This window comes from Colletotrichum navitas (assembly GCF_030913465.1).
Source record: "Colletotrichum navitas strain CBS 125086 chromosome Unknown LY79scaffold_205, whole genome shotgun sequence".
NCBI classification, from domain to species: Eukaryota; Fungi; Ascomycota; class Sordariomycetes; order Glomerellales; family Glomerellaceae; genus Colletotrichum; species Colletotrichum navitas.
This window is the reverse complement of record NW_026850751.1, coordinates 9,010-28,716: the sequence shown is the minus strand read 5'-3', so window position 1 is coordinate 28,716 and position 19,707 is coordinate 9,010. Positions and strand designations below refer to the sequence as shown.

Here is a 19,707-nt window from a genome sequence, read left to right as displayed (position 1 = left end):
TTATATTTATTATTATAACTTTTTATATTTACTCTCCTAAGAAGGTTAGTTCTAACTATATTAAGACTTAAATAAGACTAAGTTAATAAGAAGACTTTATACACTTTTATAGTATAAGAGGTTATAAACTTAAATATAGTAATATTATTATAAAGGCAAAAGTAAAGAAAGGTCTTAAGCTACTAAAGTAACTTAAGTACTACTATAAGCGCTAAACTATTTCTCCTTTTTCTTTCTTTTGTTTCTTTAGGTTCTTTCTTTAGTTCTTAGGTCTAAGAATTAGTTAGACCTTTTACTTAAGGTTAAGGTAATAGGTCTAAGGGGATAATTATAATAAGGTTAGGTAGTATAGTCCTAAGAGTTATATAGTAGTTAATATAAGGGATAGAATAATAGGAAGGCTACCTACTTATTAAAAAAGGGATTTATAGACCTAAGAAAAGGTTAAGAGAGATATATTCCCTTATATATAATTATTTATATATAATTATTTATATATAGTTGTTATTATTAGCCTTAATACTCTATATAGAAATATACTACTAGTTATTATTATACTTTTATTTATTTAGGGAAATTTACTCTTTTTATAATTACTTTATTAATTTATACTTTTATCTTAGTATCTTTGTAGATTAGGTCTAAGAATTACAAGACCTATTAATTAATATATATATTATTATTATTAGACGTTGTTATAGTATAGGTAGTTTTCCTATGTTTTACTATTCCTCTTTTCCTTTGTTAGGTAGCCTAGATGCCTTGCCTTTTTCTTAGTATAAAGGTAATAAGAGGTAAATAAAGTAAAGAGGGGTACTAAAGGGCTAGTAAAGCTACTTTAGTTAGTAAAGCTAGTAGTAGTAAGGCTAGTAGTAGTAGTAGTAGTATTATTAGTAAAAGTGTTAGTAAAAGTAAAAAAAGATATAGTAGTAGTAAAGAAGCTAGTACTAATACTAGTACTATTATTATTACTATTACTACTAGGTAGTAGTAGTAATAGTAGTAGTAGTAGTAAAATAAAAAAAAATAAAAAATAATAATAAAGTAAAACTATTAAAAGAAAAAAAAAATTAAAAATAAAAAAATTAAAAAAAAAGTAAAGCTAAAAAAGTTACTTAATTAAGCTAAATAGAAATAATAAAGTAAACTATAATAGTATCTTAAGCCTATAAAGTAAGAAAAAATAATAAAAAAGAAAAGAAAAAACCTAGAAGGTTACTAATATAGCTTACTAAAAGGTAAAATAAAGGCTTTTTTTTATTATAAAAGTAGTATAACTTAAGGCTTAAGCTATAAGAAAATAAAAGTAATAAAAAAGGTAACTATATAATAAAGGCTTACTAAAAGTATATAGTACCTAAAAAAGTATTATAGTTAAAAAAATAAAGAGGTAATAAAAGTATTATAGGTAAATAAAGTATCTTTATTATAAAGTAAATAACCTTTAGTAAAGATAGTTAAGTAATAAAGGCTTATAACTTAACTAAAAATAACTATAACCTTAAGAAAGTAATAGTCTTAGCCTAATTAGACTATAATAGCTATAAAAGTAAAGTTAAAGGTAAATAGCTAGCTAAGAAGATAACTATTTACCTAGTAACTTACTAAGCCTAGAGGTATTCTTAGACACCTCTAAAATACTAGGTAGTAGTAAAGTCCTAGGGGCCTACTAGAGCACTACTTAAGGTCCTAAGGACAAGACCTTAAGGGGGGGAGATTATATTAAGTGCTAAAGGTAAAAGACACTAGGGGACTACTAGCTATAGGGCTATAAGTAAGAAAACTATTATCTAAGGGTTATATAAAAGTAAAGTTTATAAGAACAAGAGAATTAAGAGAAGGTAGATTAGAAAATAGTTATAATTAACTCTTAACTATACTATTTATAGACTTCTCTACTTAGTACTATAACCCCTCTAACAAGTGTATATACTAAAAGTCCTAGACTTAATATTAGTCTACTAAATAACTATCTTTAGGTCTAAGGTAGAAATAATAAGCTAGGGTGTATTAAGAGTTGCTAATATTTTGCCTATAAACTCTATACACAAGGAAAAAGAAAAGCCTATAAGCACTTAGATCTAGCTAGGTCTAGTTATAGTTTTCTTAAGCGCTAAGGTTAATAACCTTAGAACACCGCTTACTACTTTCCCCATTAAAGTTCTCAATTCCAGGGTTATCCTTCTAGATACTAGCCATAGTATCTATGATTATGCCTTAGAACAGCGCCATGGTCTAATCATAGTGATCAAAGGCACTCGTTTCTAGCACCGTCTTAAGCCAGGAGGCATCTTCCGCAGTGCAGAACTAGCTCAATGCCAGAAGGTCAGGCGTGATGGCTGTAGTCGTTATAATGGCAAGAGATATAAAAAAGGTGCCCTTAATCTAGGCCTCAAGTTTAAGAAAAGATTCAAGTTTAAGATGTTGTGCTTTTTTTACACTAGATCGTTACAGCTTGGAAAGTTAAGTTAATAATAACGCAGGCTAAGCGTAGTTCCCCTCCACTAATAACTTACTGTATTAATAACAACACAAGTCAATATTATCAGAGAACAAATTATTAAAAAACCATATACTAAAACGCATTTAGATCAGGCTAAGGCCAAAGTCTAGTAGTCACTAGGGTCTAAATCTAGATCTCTACAACCCCCTGGCCACAGTGCCACCTATGTAACAGCGCCTACATGTTTAGCTACTAATAAGTATATCTCCCGCTTGTCTAAGACAGAGCTATTAAAATACTAGATTAAGTAATTATATAGTGTAGGAATAGAATAGGAGTAAAGGGGGAGTAGTAAGGGTGTATATACAAAAACAGATTGCTTGCGGAGGGTCTAAGGTGAGCAGATCCAGTGCGAATGTGGCAGATGTAAACATAACTGAAGTGAACACTGCTAAACTGAACACTGCTAAACTAAACACTGCTAAACTAAACACTGCTAAACTAAACACAGCTAAACTAAACACAGCTAAACTAAAAACAAGCCTAGAAGTATTATAATGTAATGGAGCTAAAAAGAGTATACCAAATCGTAAAGTAATTAGATTCTCTTTAGGTTGTATTTAGGGTTATTTAGATTACTCTGCCTTTAGTTACTAGATTCCTATACTATACACTATATACTAGTTATAGCGCTAGTTGTAAACCCTATTGGCTAAATTGTTTGCCCCTTTCGGTGTTAGTTCCCGCTTATTGTCTGGTTCCTCTATAAACTCTTTATCCTTAAGAATCTCCTTATCGTCAGCCTGTCCCTCGGGTCTAGTTTCAGAATGCGCCTTATGAAATCGTTATCAGCAAAAGGGATCTCTTTACGGTTAATGCTAAGGCTACACGTTCCTTGCTGACAGCAGTCACAGAGTTCATACGTTGTAGATAAAATATGTTTGTAATAATCGAAGGCAGTCTTCCTATTAAAATTTAAGAAAGCCTTCAAAATTTTAAAGGAGCTTGTTCCTAGGCACATCAGAGAAGGCGCTTAAAAGACAAGCAGGAAGCACCAGCGTCACAGCTAAGAAGGAGACTAGAATAAGTTACTTATAATTTAGAAAACAAAAGAGTCATACTATCTCTTTTCTCTGTATAAATTTCAGGTTTCCTCTAAGTAAAAAAAAGGCTAGAAGATATTACATACGTTATAGAAGGAAAATAACCATAAGAATTTCAACTGAATATAAATGCCATATATCTCTCTAGGCAAATAAGCCTCCACCTACACAAACTTGTACTCAAGCAGAATCAACAATTCCTCTAGGGCTAGCTTCTAGATACCATCTTAACCCTAGCATTCCACAGCAATATACCACTAGTCAGTAAGCACAAAGTCCAAGTTCTCAATGCCATTCGCCAATACAAAAAACACCTCCAACTTGCCCAAATCATCTGTGTACTTAAACATCACCACACTAGAACCAAAACCTTGCTCTTTGGTGCTTAACAGAGAGATAGAGGCTTCCTTGAGGTCTTAACCGCCAGCGTAAATCTTAACCAAGGTCACCTTAATACCCTACAATCTCACCATGTAAGGCAGGCAACTCTTGAGCCCACGCATCTAGGCAACAGCTCACCTAGACCACAAAGACAGCAGCATATACCATACGTCAGGCTCATCATTCTTCAAATCAAACAACACTGTCTACGTGTTCTTAGCTACATCCTCAATAGACATGTTCAGGCTCTCCTCCACCGCCAAGCAAAGCGTGTGTCTCCGCCATTCTTTGACGCGTAGCAAAGATAGATAATAACATCACTAATAGTCTTGTACTCAAACTACATATATGTCTCAGGCAGCCTAAGCTTCCATGTGCTAATAGCTCCAGCACCTTCAAAAGGATAGTACTCGTCGCCGTTAAAATTCAACTCAAACACACCTACGTCTAGTTGCCCTGTACTTAAAGCCACTAAAGAGACCAGCAACTTAACAGTCTGGCTAGGAAACCGTAGGTCTAGCTTACTCAACAAAGACTTCTCCCCGTAGCCGTCCATGCAGCCTAGATCATAGCAATAACAGTAGTCAATCAGAGTCACGTTACAGCTAATGTTTACATATAGTCCAGCAACGCAGTAGAGCGAGAAGGCCACAGACTAGATACGTTAGAAGTACTGACCAGCGCAGTCCAGATCAAACAGCATCTCAGAAGGGTAAAGGTTGTCTTCCCCAGCTCACGTAGGCTAAGAATAGCCTCAACGTTCAGGTGACAGAGGGAGATGTTCTTGTTCATCTCAAAGTCATGCCGCAGCGTGTTAATATAAGACAATTCCATCTACTTCAGAGCCAACCAGAGCTGTTCTCCCGCCTACAGGCCACCACGCGACTCGTTCCAGTATCCCGTCAAAGAGATCATAGAGGCAGACGACGTGCTGGATCCCGTGGACAATATCGGCCGTCCAACCTCAAACTAATAGGCTGTCTCCAGCTTCCAAGCCAGTGTCATCGTCGCAAGGTATATTTAGTAGTAGATAGAACAACTGAAGGCCTCCAGCCCGCCATAGAGCTCTTTATTACTAAACTTAGACTGGAGGAACTGTTGGGTTTCGGACGCCGCCTCCACCACCTGCTGTTGCGCGCGCATGTTAATCTCGATGGTCTTAATACGCTCCCGCTGCACCTCCATCTGCCTATCAATGCTCTTCACCTCCAGCCCCACCAGGTTCAGCTACAGCCAGCAATTCTACGGCTACCAAGTCCACTATCTAATCATGTTCGCACGCTAGCAGTTCTCCGTCAACCTCTAGGCTTTGCCGCAGAAAAGACCAGCAGAAATCTAGAATCCAGCCGCTGGGCTCAGGAGCTGCTCAGACGCGCCAACACCCATTGGCTCCATGTTAATCAAGGGCATAGGGACAATAGACAGAATACTAGCCATCATGTCCTGGTCACAGGCAAGGTCGTTGAGTATAGATGCCGTGTCTGCTGATCGCAGCTCCAGAAGCTCGTTGGCCGTCAGACGTAGATCCAAATCCGTCAGCTTAACAATGTTCTACTCAATCTCAACATAGTCTTCGTCTTCCTTAGGAACATTGACCTTATCCCCTGAGAGGTCCAAGTAGTACTTCAATCGGTGAGCTGCGGCGCAACAAGCCTGTCCAAGCTACTCCAGCCCTCTCTCAGCCTCTGTCTTTTAAGAGACCCTCATCTCCGTCATGATACGTTGTAAGCTAGCATCTTGCTCGCCACCAAGCAGCTGCAGGGCTTCGCCGTCCTTCTTCTCCATGGCCGAGAGCAGCAACCTGGCCGTTCGCCTTAGCTCGTCGCACAACTCAAACGTTTTATGCAGCAGGTACATGAACCGCTGTCGAGGAACTACCTGACCGAGCCCCAACACAAGTAACAGCATGCTGTCGCTCTGCTGCAGCAGCTTGCCGAAGCTCCCTGCGCCGGCCACCGCGTTCACGAGGGCGCCGACGTCGAGAGGCGGACCCCACAGACTCAGACGGCGGAATATTCCGTTGATGTTGAGCGAGTGGCTGATCTTGAACAGCCGGTCGTCAATCAAAGAGCGCAGCTTGCCAAACTCCGGGTTTGTCTACACCCTAAAGTACTGCGGGCGTAGGAAGAAGCCAGAGTTAAGCTGGTTATCGCTGCCGTCGCCGCTGTTGCCGTTGCTACTACTGTTGTTACCTTTCTAGGACATAGGTATGTAATAGGGGCTGGCTATCTGGGACTGGATAGAGGCGTTGGAGAAGTCATCAATAGAAGAGGCAGTCTCGTTGTAGCTCTTGAACTGCTGTTTCTGGCTCTTGATGTCCCGCACCATCTGCGGCGTTGGCCTGAAGATGTTTGAGGCTTCTGTGTGGCGCTGGATGGCCATAGGAAGCATCTTGAGTAAGTTCTGGCGGAAGAAGACGTTACTGGCTGCCACAAGGGCTTTAATATACTTAATGATAAAGCGCTTTATGTACGCTAGCAGTCTGTTATAGGCAATAGTGTAAGGCTTAAAGGGGGATTTGCGCTAGTCTAGCACGTTTGGCGCCATCGTCCGGTTGGCTCTGGTGGTGGGCCGGAGAAAGTCTAGGATGGCATTGAGGGTGCTGTGCTTGAGTGTAGCCGGATGCTGAAAGGGGCGGGATTACTATGTTGGTCTCTATGTAGAAGCGGAGGCATTTGTGCTGCTGCTGTCCTTGTCCTTTGGCGGAGGAGGATTGTTACTGGAGCCAGTGGGATCAAAGACTAGCCTTGTATACTGCAAGGCTAGGTTGTACTGCTGCAGACTTATGAACTGCTCTACTAGAAGGGCAACAACGTGGAAGCCTGCCTTCTAGTTGTAGACGGAGTGCAGCATAGTGTCTTCCCTGCACTGAGTGAGGCCTGAGAACTTGCTAAAGGCTGGTCTGAAGCCAACTTAGGTGCCCGTAGAGCTGCTGCTGTTGCTGAGCTGCGGTAGCCCTTCCTTGATGGTGGCGCCGTCCATGACTGTGAAGACGCCTCTGGCACCGCTGTCTACTGAGAGAGCCTCTCTAAAGTCCTTCCTAAAGATGTTGTACAGCGGCATTATTAAGCCGGCATAAGCAGCCTCCTTGGCCTCTTGTGCTGTTACATCCTGGGACAGTGCTGTGCTATATGCCTCTGCTAGAGTAGACCATGGCTTGGGGCAGAGGCCCTTGGACACCTCCACGTTAGCCACAAGACCAAGATACTTGCCGTCTAGCATAGTAGAGCTGCTCTTGATAGTCCAGAGCACAGATTCAATCTTGAGCTTTGACCTAAGCGTTGGAGCGGACAAGGTTGGCCAGGTGCTGGGAACTCCTAAGTTTGTCCCGGCCGGATGGGAGGGGTAGCTGGCCATTGTCGTCTGCGAGACGGCATTAGACGAGCTGGCGGCAACCATGCCGAGCTCTGGAGACGTAAGCTGCTTGTTACTCCTAAACGGAGACAAGGCTACCATGGTGGCGTAGTCCCTGAACAACAGCGTCAGCCCCTGCAGCGTAAACTCGCCTAGACAGGTAATAGCGCTAGTTTGGCCGGTTTTGGAGCCGACTTGGAGGAAGATGACAGCAAGAATCTCACAAGATACGTCTATAATTAGCACTAATCGCGTCTGGAAACAAAACGAGTCGAAATCGGGGACAGGACTCGTTCCGTCACCCACTGTAAGCGTAGCCTGGCTCTCCTTAGGCAAGGACCAGACCTCGTCAACGAGCTCCAACCAGCCCATCTTGATGTCAAGGAAGGTCTCCACATTAGGTTTGTAGACTTTGAAAGTGCTGCTCTTCTTCTTGGTCGTTGTCGTGATCGTGGCGGCAGACAAGGCCTATGCAGCGGGATCCTTGGGCTTCTCAACTCGTATGGCCAGCTTGGGCAGGGACAGGAGAAGCCGGCTCTGTCAGGTCACAGGAGTCACGTAGCTCCCTGACCAACGCAGAGGCTTACCTACGCTGTCAATGCTGTGAGAGTGGATATTGAACAGGATCTTGGCTTATGGCGTCCATGAGGAACTGGCCACTGTGTTGCTGTGCACTAAATACGTCAGTCGGCAGTAGTGAAAGATGTACAGAGAGCTTCTTGTTTGTGCAATGAAATGGAATATGCCCTTAGCTATTTTCTTGCGCAGGTTCTGGCGCTCTAGGGTATTATCCGGCGCCGCCAGCGGCTTCTCCCAGTGGAAGGACTTGATGCGTAGGTTCCTGATCTCATTGGCCCCCTTGATGTAGCTCTGGATCATAGCCCTGGCTGTCTCGTCGCTTAGGCTTAACTGCATTACCTTTCCCTCTACTACTAAGCAGAAGAGCTCCGTCTTAGAGTCACGCAGGATCAGGTCAATCCACGTCTCAGGGTACAGGAACATCAATTAATTAGCGACCCAGAAGGTGTATCTCTGCATCTATAACCATCTGTCCTAAGGGATCAGTCGTCCATCAATGCCCTCTTTCCGGCCAAGGAGAGCGCAAGAAATGAAGAGCTAAACTATCAAAATGGCCTACTTAATGCGTGTTGTCTCGAGGCCAGAGCCCATTTGCACATCGATAAGGAACTGTTCAAATAGCCCATCCTCATCTACAATTCCAAGGCTACGCATAGCCGGACGTTAAATAAGATACTGCACTAGAGCCTTTAGGTAGCCATCCCGCAACGCATTTTTTACATCTTCAAGCGCCTGCTTAGCTCCATAATCAACAAGCGCAGCCCTCAGCTGCTAGATCAGCTAGGTCGTGGACTACGAGCCAGCCTTTTATCCGTTAACCCTGGTACTCTTCTTGAACGGCGATGGCGGACGAGAAGCATCAAAGAGAAGAGGTACTGCAGCTTCTTTGAGGCCAAGCGCCGTGATAAGCCGGATCTGCGAAGCCACTCTCTCCAGCATCTCAAGTCACCCAGGACCAGGCGGCGACTCGAGAACCACCAGTAAGCTAGCATGTTCAGTTCCCATACTCGCCTAGGGCAGTGTAATAAGAAGCTGAGCAGGCGATTTGGCACTAGAGGCCATTCAAGTGGCAGCATCATGGATAGAGGTGACGGCCTCTCCGGGGGTCATCAAGACCAGGCACCACCACTAGACAAAGCTAGCAAACTGTGCTTTGTAGCCAGTCTTTGCTATCTTTCTGCGAGAAAAAAGGTACCTCTGCATCGCTTAGACTGTCGCCCAGCCCGGCTGGCTCGTCGCAACACCCCAGACAGCGGCAGTCCTCATCACCAGTAGCAGGATCTAAGCTTCTTCCACCTTGATAAGGTACCGCTAGACCAGAATGCCCTCTAGCTGGAGCTGGTCAATAATTTTATAGGCCAAAGCCCCATTCTTGTTACTGTTGATAGCCACAGCAGGCTAGGATTCGTCGTCGTTTGGCGAGTCCGTTCCAGCGGCCCTCAATGTCACCTTGAGGTCAAACAGCTCCGTGGGCCATTCCATAAACAGGACCAGATTCTTCGGCGCGTTGGCCTCGCACTCGAACCTCAAAGCAGTACCTTTACCTGTTGCTTTCTTCAGAAGCAGCTCCAAGGTTGTTGCTACAGAGCCCCTAAGGTCCAGGGGGATCAGCAGGTCGCCAGTAATAGATGTTTCCACCTGGATGGTAACGTCTTCAGAGAAGACCAGGAATAAATCTTGTAGCTCTTCTTGCGATAAGAGACTCTTGTTAATAAGTGTGCGGTTGCGCACAATCTCAGCGAGAGTGCTGTCCCAGGTCGTGCTAGGCGGCGACAACGACAACGAAGACAATCCGTTGTCTTCCATTGCTAGCAAAAGTTTGCAAATCGCCAGAGGGAGGCCTGGAAGAGCTGCTTAGAGAGAAGTCTGTACGCTCTGCAGAATAAACTGTCTTCGTTTCTCCTGAACCTGATCTTGGCCTTCGCCTTTGCCTTTATCATCATTTCCGTCCTTGGGAGACTCGACCATGAGAGCGGCATTCAGACCACTAACCCGATTTTCCAACTTGCTGAGATACTTGATGACCGTCTCCGTAAGAGCCGGCGGGCATTGCTTTAAAGTCTGCATGTTCTTGGAGCCCAAGCGTCCTGCCACATCAAACAAGCTTGTGGCATCCCATCCGTCGGCCTGCAGCGTCTTCCAAGACTCGACCGTTTTTAACCACGTCTCCGGAGTAGAAAGAGGTGTGACTTCGGTGCTCAGTGTCATCAGCAGACTCAAGAGAACTGAATAGGGGACCCCGGCCATGCTCGCCGCTGTAATATGCCGGTAATACACCCAGAGCGTGTCAGGGGTGAGATCGTCACCAAGACCTTCATTGTCTTGGATCTGGACAAAGTCGTCATGGGACATGCCGACCGTCGCCAGTAACAGTGGCAAACAGTTCAATGTAGCTATAGCAGTGGTGCCCTGTCTCAGGGCACAGCTGATGACTTGTCTGCGCAGGTGATATGCGTTGGCAGGCAGAGAAGAGCGCAACGACCTTTGGCGGTTCCGTCTTACACAGGTCTGAAATCTTCCGTACTGTTGCTAGACTCTTGATGGTACTGGGAGTGATCACCAAGCCTCCCTGGGGAGTATTTGACGCCAGGTCCGAGTCTGGAGGCGGCAGCTCTCCAAACACCATGAGGGCATCGTCGGTTTCTTCCACAGACCACCCAAGCCTGCGCCATATTCTCACAAACTGCTCCAGACGCTGCAACTCGTACATGCAGGCGTCCTATCTGTTCTGTCCACAAAGGCGAAACCCTTCCAGCTGCGTTTAAATGTTACCGCTTGTCTTGCGCGCCGTGTTGCTCTGCGCCGCCACCGAGATAATAAGGCAGTTACACAGGAAGCCAGTCTTAAGGATCCTAAATAGACTCTTTAGGGACTTACCCCCTATTCTAGGCAGGAGCTGTCTTTTAATAAAAGCAAGTCCAACCTGGTCATTAGGCGCCAAGGGGTGCTGGCTATCGCTCTGTAGCATGTCAAACTCCCTGTCACCTGCGTCAGCATCTTTATCTTTGTATCCCCAGTAATGCCATATGAGAAGAAGGCCACACAACTTTCCATATTTATTAACTTGCAGCAATGAGTTGCCTGTCTTAGTTCTTGCCAGCTAAAGATCGAAATAAGACTCCATGGTCAGGCTCAGGAAGTCTGCGTGGCTTATTCCCAATGTTTAGGCCGCGTTCGTTTGGGCCAGAACCTCCTTGTTGGAACCATTTGGCTTTGCGAGAGGCTGAAACAAAGAGGCCATCTCGGGAAGGTTAGTCTTCAAAGCGGCAAAATACCTTTCCAGGCTATCTTAAGAATGGTCATAGGGAAAGACAGATAAGGGTGCTACCTTGTAGATGATAAGGCTGTTAGAGAGAGCGTTGTCAATATTGGCTACGTTAGACAGCAGTGCTGCTTTGTTTGCCGATAGGGGGACTTGGTTGACCTAGAAGGACAATATACTGCATTATAGTCACTACTATCCTATGTGTCCTTTTCAACGTTGTCTACATTGTAAGCCAGGATCTCCATGCCGTTGTTCTCAAGGTTGTTATTGTCGCTCGGCAAATAGCGCAGGGCAGACTTAATAACCTTATTCACAAGATCAATATAAGGCACTACCTTGTTTGTGCTACAGTACAAGAGAAGCATGTCCCTAAGATTAGGCCGCTAGTTAAAGAGCTTCTCCAAGATCAAACCTCAGGGGACACCCCCAGTGTTAAATACAGAACCATTAGATAGTAGCAAGGGGATAGTCACATCAGTAGTGGCAGGCTAGTTCTTAAGGAACCGCAGGAGGTCCACAAAGTAGGCTACCAGGCTGGTAATAGAGCAACAGTCCTCTTAGCTCACTTAAACAAGGTCGCCGAACTAGCTCAACAGATTCTTGGCAGAGCTAATGGCGGTTAACTGATCTTTTCTGTCCTTTAGAGCATTACCACCAGGGGTTACTATTACTAAAGGCTGTAAGACCAAGGACTTTTCTAACAATTCAATAAAGGCCTATTCTAATCGGACCTAAAGGCTCTTCGCCTCGTTGTGGATTCTGCGCGCGCGGCCATGGTCAACGCCTTGGGTGCTCAGCATCCTCGCAAAGACCGCCTAGGGCGTGTAAGCTACCTGCTCAAAGCCGGTGAACCCAAGGGCCACTAGGATCAGGAGCTCTTCTGGTTCTGTTATAATGTTGACGAACTGCTGTAGCGCCGACAGAAACCGCAGGATGGCGTCCTTCTGACCAGGATCCAGGAGCTTGTCCAGGCCTCGATAGCGTATCGAATCTGGAAAAGACATGCATTCGAGCTGAATCCGAGGCAGACGTGAGTGACCTAGCAAGTGGATGATTGATGTTTGCATGGGACTTGTCAGTCAAATTGCAGACAACGATGGTCTCATAAACAATGGTCTTTATATGGACAGTCTGTGCCTTGGCTTCGGATGCCTGTGCCGCTTCCGCTGTATGCACGCCGGCGAAAGGGGACTGGGACGCCTAAAGAGGCGCAGCTGAGAGCTAAGTAGCCGCCGAATTATGTCTTAAACAGGTCATATTTGCCAGCAAGAATAGGATTACCACATCAAACCATCCCCGCGTTTCGCGAATTTTAACAGATGGCTGGCTTCCTTGACTACGCCGGGGAGTCGGAGAAGCGGATCCATGTAAGTCGCATTGATAGCAACAAGCAACACTTGCCGGCTGCCACCAACAATGGAAGTGAGACCAAGAGTGAAACTCAGAGCAAGACTAGCTCTTCGAAAATGTCGTAGAACATCAGCTAGCCACAAGAAATAGTAACCAGCCTAGCCATTCGACCAATAGCGCCCGGCCGGGAGGGGTGGCCCGGCCCAGACTCTTCCTCCCTAGGCTGCCGGATGGGAGCCAAACGGGCAAGATAATGAGCTGAAAATAGTTTTATAGGTAACTAATGGTAGAAACCAGATCGTCCACCACCTGCAACAAATGCGGAATAGGTATTGTAAAGCCCCCGGGGACATCCTAGGGGATCAGCTGCTTGGAAGCAAGCCACTAGCTTTTTAATAGCGTTCCTTCGTATGCCAGGCAATATCGCAAAGTGACAACGACATCTTCCTATAGTTGCTACCTTGGCTTTGCTCCCGACAGTTCTTTAGCCTGCCCCTAATTATGTATCTCTTTTAATGAAGCCGGTTTTGTAGCAGAACGACGAGATCAGAAGCGTATTACGTTGAGCATCAAATTGGATCTCGCCACAGAGATCTAGATCAAGCGGACCTTAATTCTGTCAACTGCATCTTATTCTGTCTTGAGTTCAACATGACTCTAAAGCAGAAGATGTAGAGCAGCGTGCTTCCCTCCACAACTCAACAGCAAAGTCGCGGTCCATCTAGCCAAGCAGGACCAGGTCATGAGCAAGGCAATTTAAATACAGCTCCCGCCGGCGAACCCTAGTCACAGACAAGCGTCAAGGGCCCAAGCGTTCTGAGCATCCCCCGAGTCACAAGTCTGTTCGACAGTAGCCAGTCCACAAGCCATGGGGGCGGGGCGCTCAGAGATATTGACCAAAAGTTCAAGACAAATCCTTGCAACAGGACATTCCCTCTTTTGATCCCTATTAAGGTCTCCAAGTCCTGCAACGGTGCTTAGCCAACGCTAAACCTGTCGTACGACTTGAGCGCTGGGTCTGGTGCCTTTGGGATCGGCTGGGATGTTAATATTGGCTCCGTCACAAGAAACACGGTGAAGCATGTGCCGACGTGCGATGATGAGATTGGTACCTTTATCCTCTCTACCGCCGACGAATTGGTCCCGGATGCGAAGACGCCCCTGCGCACGCTAGAGAGATACGTTGTCACCACGTTCCTCCCGCGTGTCAGGAGCAAGGTTTCTATCATTGAGCGCTGGACCAGCATCACAGATCCCGGCGACGTGTACTAGAGAACCATCTCAAGCTTGAACATGGTTTGTATCTTTGGACGTACAGACGAGTTGCGCGTCTTTGAATTAGGAAGTGATAGGTCCAGACGGAAACGGATCTTCTCATGGCTGCTATGCGAGTGGTACGACACTGTCGGTAATGCCATGGTGTACATCTACAAAGCCGAGAATAGTGAAAGAGTAAGGGCGGTCAATTCCCCAACAAATCTATGTAAACTTAGGAGGGATGATGTTGCCAGGGGCTAGGCTCGGTGTCTCAAGTTGATTTGGTACAGGAACAGGAATTCCAGTGGGGACTTGAAAACCTGGTCAATTGTTCCTTAATCCAAAGACACTACGGATTGGATGTCTGAGGTCGTCTTTGACTACGGCGAGCACGACCTCAACACGCCTACGACAGCGGAGACACTTAAATGGGCTGTCTGTCTAGATCCTTGTTCTAGATGCACAAGCGGGTTCGATATCCGGACCTATTGTCTTTGCAGGCGCATCTTGATGTTTTACCACTTCTCTGCGGAGCTGGGATTGCAAGACTGTCTCGTTTCTTCACACGTCTTGGAGTATAACACCGCAGCGACTGGCTCGTTTCTCACAAGCATCATTAACCTAGGGCACATTTGGGATGGATTAAATCTACAAGGACGCTGGATCTGAAGGCGCTTCTCGGTGACTTGCCAGGCTTAAAGACGCAATGGCTTGATCTCGATGGCGAAGGAATGCCTGGACTTCTTGTACGCAGGAACGGAGTGTGGTATTATTAGAAGAACCAGATGCCGCTACAGTCTGATGAAGAAGACAAAGCAATACAGACAACAGTAGATGGAGAAGGCTCTAATGATGGATATCATGACAGCAGCCAAACCAGCTCTGACATGTGCCAGGAGGACTTTGGAGCTGTCATTCCCATCAGGTCCATCCCAAATCACATGTTAGACCAGCCCACCTATTTTGAAGATCTCGACGGGAACGGTCTTCTCGACCTCGTGGCTTTCGACCACGAAGGTCGTCTCACGGGATACCAAGAGAGAACCGGCGACGGAGATTGGATCCCGTTCGCGGACTTCCACTCCATTCCCACCATCAACATGCACAATAAGAACATAGCCAAGCTGGACATGACAGGCAATGGCCTCGATGACTTGGTATGTACTGCTTACGGGGCCGGCGACGAGATTATATGGTACGAGTCGAAGGGAAAGGCGGGGTTCGCGGCTCCAAAACGCACGGCCACGGGGGTTGCGAACTTGCCCCTGGACTTTGCCGGCACCAATCCCTCGACTCTGACACTTCTGGCTGATATGAGTGGCGACGGCCTTTGAGACGTTGTTGTTGTCACTGACGGACATATCTTATACTGGCCTAACCTTGGGTATGGTACGTTTGACCGGGAGATTATAATGTACAATCCGCCAATCTTCTTTGACCACGGCCTCTTTGATCTGTAATGCGTTTGCCTCATGGATCAAGATGGCTTTGGCACGACTGATCTTGTCTATCTGCCTGGAAGAGGAGGTGTAGTCTGCTATTGAAACCTGGCAGGAAACGGATAGAGCGCAGGCATCGTCGTCCCCAGTTTCCCCGCCGTCCGAGATCCCAGCGATGTCTTCGTGCTCGACCTTCTAGGCAAGGGCAGCTCTTGCTTATGTCATGTTAGCACCAATAAGACATCCAGTGATAAGTTACTGGTCTGGTTTCTCGACATGGCCGGTTCCTCGAAACCCAATCTCCTCAGGTCCTTCTCTAACGGTAGCGGATCCGTCACCACTGTCTCGTACTGTCCGTCTACCAAGTTCTTGCTGCGGGACGAGCGCAAGGGAAACCCCTGGAAGACCAAGTTCCCTTTCCCCGTCCATGTTGTATCACGAGTAGCAACCCAGGATCTTATAGCCCATACGTGCTCCTCCACCCGGTATGCATACCATGAAGGCTACTTTGACGGGAGAGAAAGATAGTTTTGCAGATTCGGCATGGTGGAAGAGCGGAAGACGGAGATGTTTAAACTCAACAACGGAACCCAGTGTCAGAAACCCACGCGCCTGACCAGAAGCTGGTTTCACAACGGATCTCCTAATCTCCTACTGACCCCACAGGGCGGCTACGGCAAACCCCGTCTGGCTTCTCGCCTCCCTTCCGACTTATCCTATGAAGACCGCATGGTGGCTTGCAGGGCCCTACGAAGTACAACTCTAAGGTACGAGATCTACGGCGAGGACAAGAGGGATAGATCAAATATCCCGTATCTTGTCGTGGAGAACGCCAATGACGCCGCGTTGGTCCAGGAGTGAACAGGTCCGGGTCGTCATGCCGTCTTCGATGTGCAACATCGAGAGTCTTGCACGCTCCATTACGAGAGAGTCGCAAACGACGCACACATCGAGCACGTAATGGTCTTGTCGAGAAATATATACGGAGACATCACGAGCAGTCTCCAGATATTCTATCGCAAATATTCAAACAGTCCTTCGCCGCCTGGCGGCCAGCCCATGGCTTTGGCTAAGCAAACAACCAACTTCATCAAATACTCCACGTTCGAGTACACAGACTCGGCCATCAAAGAGCGTCATGTCTTTTACAAACCTGTCATCACTGATGTAGCCAAATATATCGTCTTCGGACTACCGGTCAATAGTATCTTAGACTTTAGTCAGATAAAGAAAGCGTCTTTCGCCACAATCCCAAGATTGACCAGTGCCATAGCAGGCAATATAACTTCACTTAGCAGCTCTACCAGCAAAGTCTTAGTTCTAACAAAGAGAAGCCTAGCGTACTACTGATTCAGTGATTTAACTCAACAACTAGAGCACCACAAGTTTAAGGCATTCGGAGTAATTGACCAGACGTTTGACCTTGTTATAGACCAGACGCCTCAAGATCAAGTCTACGGAGCCAACAACACACTCAAGGGGGCATCTCAACAAGCCTACAGGCAAGATAGCCATGTCAATCTCAACAATAACAGGAACTAGTGGGCGCCATCGTCGAGAACCTTTTTCAGTGTACCAAAAGGGGCTAATCTAGGCAGCCAGCTCAAAGCGGCCAGGGTATCCTTTTTCACATCCACCTAGACAATAAATCCTTTCAACAACAGGGCAACTATCAGATCCAATACTTGCTACCTTCTCCTACTGCAGCTCATGGACACTGTCAGAAGTATTACCAGCTTTAAGAAGGACTACCGCCGCCTTCAAGCTCAGACTGTCACAGATCCAAACCAGAATCGGACGCAGGTCCTTCGCAATGCACTTGGACATAAGGCTGCAACAGCCCAAATAGGTAAAAAGGACAAGTCTATTAGAGATTACCGTTAGGAACTGCCCACAGTTGTGAATCTAACCATCATACAAGCGTTTTAGATAAACCCAACAGAAGCCGTCACAAGAGACCTCCTTAGTTAAGCTAGAACCTACACACTGTACTACAAGTATACATTAGGCATTACGTCAACTTTACCTCCATTGTCCCCAGTGCCACTGTCATCAGAACTACAATTCGCGCAAATATTAACCATTCAACTCTCCAGGTCAAAGCATGTCATAGGCCAAGGCGCCAACGCAGAGCCTGATAACATCACAATAGCAGTCAATTACTTCAACAGCGTTTCTAGACTCCTCCAGTCCGTCACACTAAGGCTTTGGGAAACTGAGGGCAACAAGTCTACTTGCTGGGCCTTCTCAGGCAGTACCATCTACAATGAAGATAAGAACATAGTCCAGGCAGCTTAGCCCTTCTTTAGGGATAATCACCTTCCAAAAAGCACCAAGGCGTCAAGTCATTCTATACCCTCAACTTCATTAATGCCATAAGCCACTCCGTCGGAACACTTAATCCTGATCACACTTGGAGCAAGGTCAAGCTTAAACCATGGACAATCTACAACTTCAATGCTAGCAATTTAATAAGGGGATCAGGTCCCCTTGCTGATAAAGACCTAGGTTATCACACCAAAGGCCTTAATAAGGCTCTATACTTGCCTTCGTTCTACAACAGGGCAGCTCTCAAGACAAACCAAAATGCCCAACTAGCGGCAGAGAAGAGCTTGGTATATACTGGCTGCCACACGTTGAGTTTTCTGAATTCTCAAGGCCCAGTCGTTCAGACGTCCCACAAAATCACATCCGTAGAAGATGATCATCACTGGGTCTTCTGCTACAACGCTCACAGTGACAAAGTCAAAGAAGTCAACCTACTTAGCCAGACTGTCCAGCAATACACATACGATCTTTCCAGGCGCACCATTCTAAGAAAAGCCATGGACCCCGGATCCGTCGTGGTCTTGTTCGACTGTCTCAGCAACCCGCTGGTAAGCTGGGAGAGAAATGGATGCCTAAAGCTTACGCAGTACAATAGTCAACAAAGAGAGACGGAGGTCAAAGTAGTCAAGAACAACAAGGCAGAATACATCTGGTCGCAAATCAAATATAGCGACAATGAAGCATATAAGGCCAAAGCCTTGGCCTTGAATCAGAGAAATCAAGTCATCAATGTCTGGGATCAGTCCAGTGTCAGAACAAACAATCTCTATGATTTCAAAGGAAACTGTACCAGATCCACTGTTAAGTACACGACTACATATCGTTCCGTGTTCAATGCCACTCCAGAAATGCTCCTTGACGGCGAAGTGTTTGTGATAAATTCCGAGTTCGACGCACTCGATCGTGAGAAGTCATCGACGGATGCCGTGGGCAGGGTTACGCGGCGAAAGTACGAACTGGGCGGGGGCTTGACTGAAGTATCGACCTCGTCGGATGGTCAGAGATGGGTTCCACATACATCAAGCATTCAGTACAATGCAGACGGGGTTTTTACTGTCGTTGAGCATGGGAACTCTACGCGGACCTCTTATACCTACGGAGACCTTGATCGCCGTCTCGTAGGGAAGAGGACTTTGCGCAAAGACGACACGGTACTGGATGACATTCCATATGTCTACGACTGTCTTAGAAGAATGGTCAGCACTAAAGATGCCGCGCAACAGGACGTCTTCTTCCAGAACATGAAGGTCGACAGTTCGTCAAACTACACCTACGATACCCACGGCAGGCTGGTTGCCGCCACCGGAAGAGAAATGCTCTCAGGCGCAGAAGATCCCTGGTTCAGCTCCAGGTCTAATTCTCTCCGGCGCCAGTTGATTACTGATGGCTTATAAATGTCATAATACACTAAGACATACAAGTACGACAAGTCAGACAACATTCTAAAGAAGACGCACAGGACAAAAGACAGAAGTGTCACTGACTAGATCATGTCCTATGGCTACAAGGCAATTACAATAAGCAACCTGCTGGAGTTCACTAGGGTAAACAAGAAGACAAAGACGTACATTTACGACGAGAGCGGATGCATGATCTCCTTGTCAGGGTTTTCGAAACTTAAGTAGGATGGCTATCACCGGCTATAGGCCAGCTCACAGCAGCAAGTTAGCACCGTCGGCCTCTTGGACTAGTAGACGCCTGTGGACGTTAGCACAAGAGCCAAGTTCGGTATAGCCGCTGGCATAGGCATGCTCAGAGGCGTGGCCAGCTACGCCCTGTCCATGACATAGGAATCCCTCAAGGAAGGCAAAAAGGGTTTTAACACAAGCAACGCCAGGACCACCGCCAAGATCGCCAAGGACAAAGACGCTAAGCGGAACCAGGCCATCGCTAACCTTGGGGCTAGCAAACGCACGCTCGCCCAGGAGAAGGAGGCCCTTGCCAACAAGAACAAGGTTCTACTAAAGGACAAGATAAATATTAGCTACTAAGGCCTTAGTAATAGGCTACTAATAGCCTAGGAATACTATAATACTAAAGCCTTTAATTAACTAAAGAAGCTATCTTTAGTAAAGCTACTTTAAGAGTAAAAGGGTTAAAAACACTTAATTTTACTAATAAGTAGATAGCCTACTAAAGTATAAATAAAGACTAATCTTAAATAAATCTTACTAGGTATAGATAAAAGTTAATAATACCTAACTAAAC

General features: G+C 46.0%; 5 protein-coding genes across 5 annotated transcripts; 2 read left to right on the top strand and 3 right to left on the bottom strand.

The window, feature by feature from the left end:
* Positions 1-6,840: 6,840 nt before the first annotated feature.
* LY79DRAFT_585293 (uncharacterized protein) lies at positions 6,841-7,653 on the bottom strand (the record flags this gene model as incomplete). The annotated part of the gene is made up of 1 exon (XM_060560488.1): positions 6,841-7,653. The coding sequence occupies one exon, from the start codon at positions 7,651-7,653 to the stop codon at positions 6,841-6,843; it is 813 nt and encodes a 270-aa protein (XP_060406985.1).
* A 1,152-nt stretch (positions 7,654-8,805) lies between these two features.
* Positions 8,806-10,570, bottom strand: LY79DRAFT_585292 (uncharacterized protein; the record flags this gene model as incomplete). Its single annotated transcript, XM_060560487.1, has 5 exons — positions 8,806-8,871; positions 9,056-9,198; positions 9,405-9,564; positions 9,733-10,253; positions 10,363-10,570. 5 exons carry the CDS (start codon positions 10,568-10,570, stop codon positions 8,806-8,808), a joined length of 1,098 nt encoding a protein of 365 aa, XP_060406984.1.
* A 579-nt stretch (positions 10,571-11,149) lies between these two features.
* LY79DRAFT_585291 (uncharacterized protein) lies at positions 11,150-12,129 on the bottom strand (the record flags this gene model as incomplete). Its single annotated transcript, XM_060560486.1, has 3 exons — positions 11,150-11,284; positions 11,350-11,460; positions 11,959-12,129. 3 exons carry the CDS (start codon positions 12,127-12,129, stop codon positions 11,150-11,152), a joined length of 417 nt encoding a protein of 138 aa, XP_060406983.1.
* A 315-nt stretch (positions 12,130-12,444) lies between these two features.
* On the top strand, positions 12,445-13,747 carry LY79DRAFT_675234 (uncharacterized protein; the record flags this gene model as incomplete). The annotated part of the gene is made up of 2 exons (XM_060564421.1): positions 12,445-12,492; positions 13,457-13,747. 2 exons carry the CDS (start codon positions 12,445-12,447, stop codon positions 13,745-13,747), a joined length of 339 nt encoding a protein of 112 aa, XP_060406982.1.
* Positions 13,748-14,619: 872 nt separating this feature from the next.
* On the top strand, positions 14,620-18,893 carry LY79DRAFT_585290 (uncharacterized protein; the record flags this gene model as incomplete). The annotated part of the gene is made up of 6 exons (XM_060560485.1): positions 14,620-14,889; positions 15,298-15,656; positions 16,206-16,368; positions 16,879-17,020; positions 17,180-17,454; positions 17,502-18,893. 6 exons carry the CDS (start codon positions 14,620-14,622, stop codon positions 18,891-18,893), a joined length of 2,601 nt encoding a protein of 866 aa, XP_060406981.1.
* Positions 18,894-19,707: the final 814 nt, after the last annotated feature.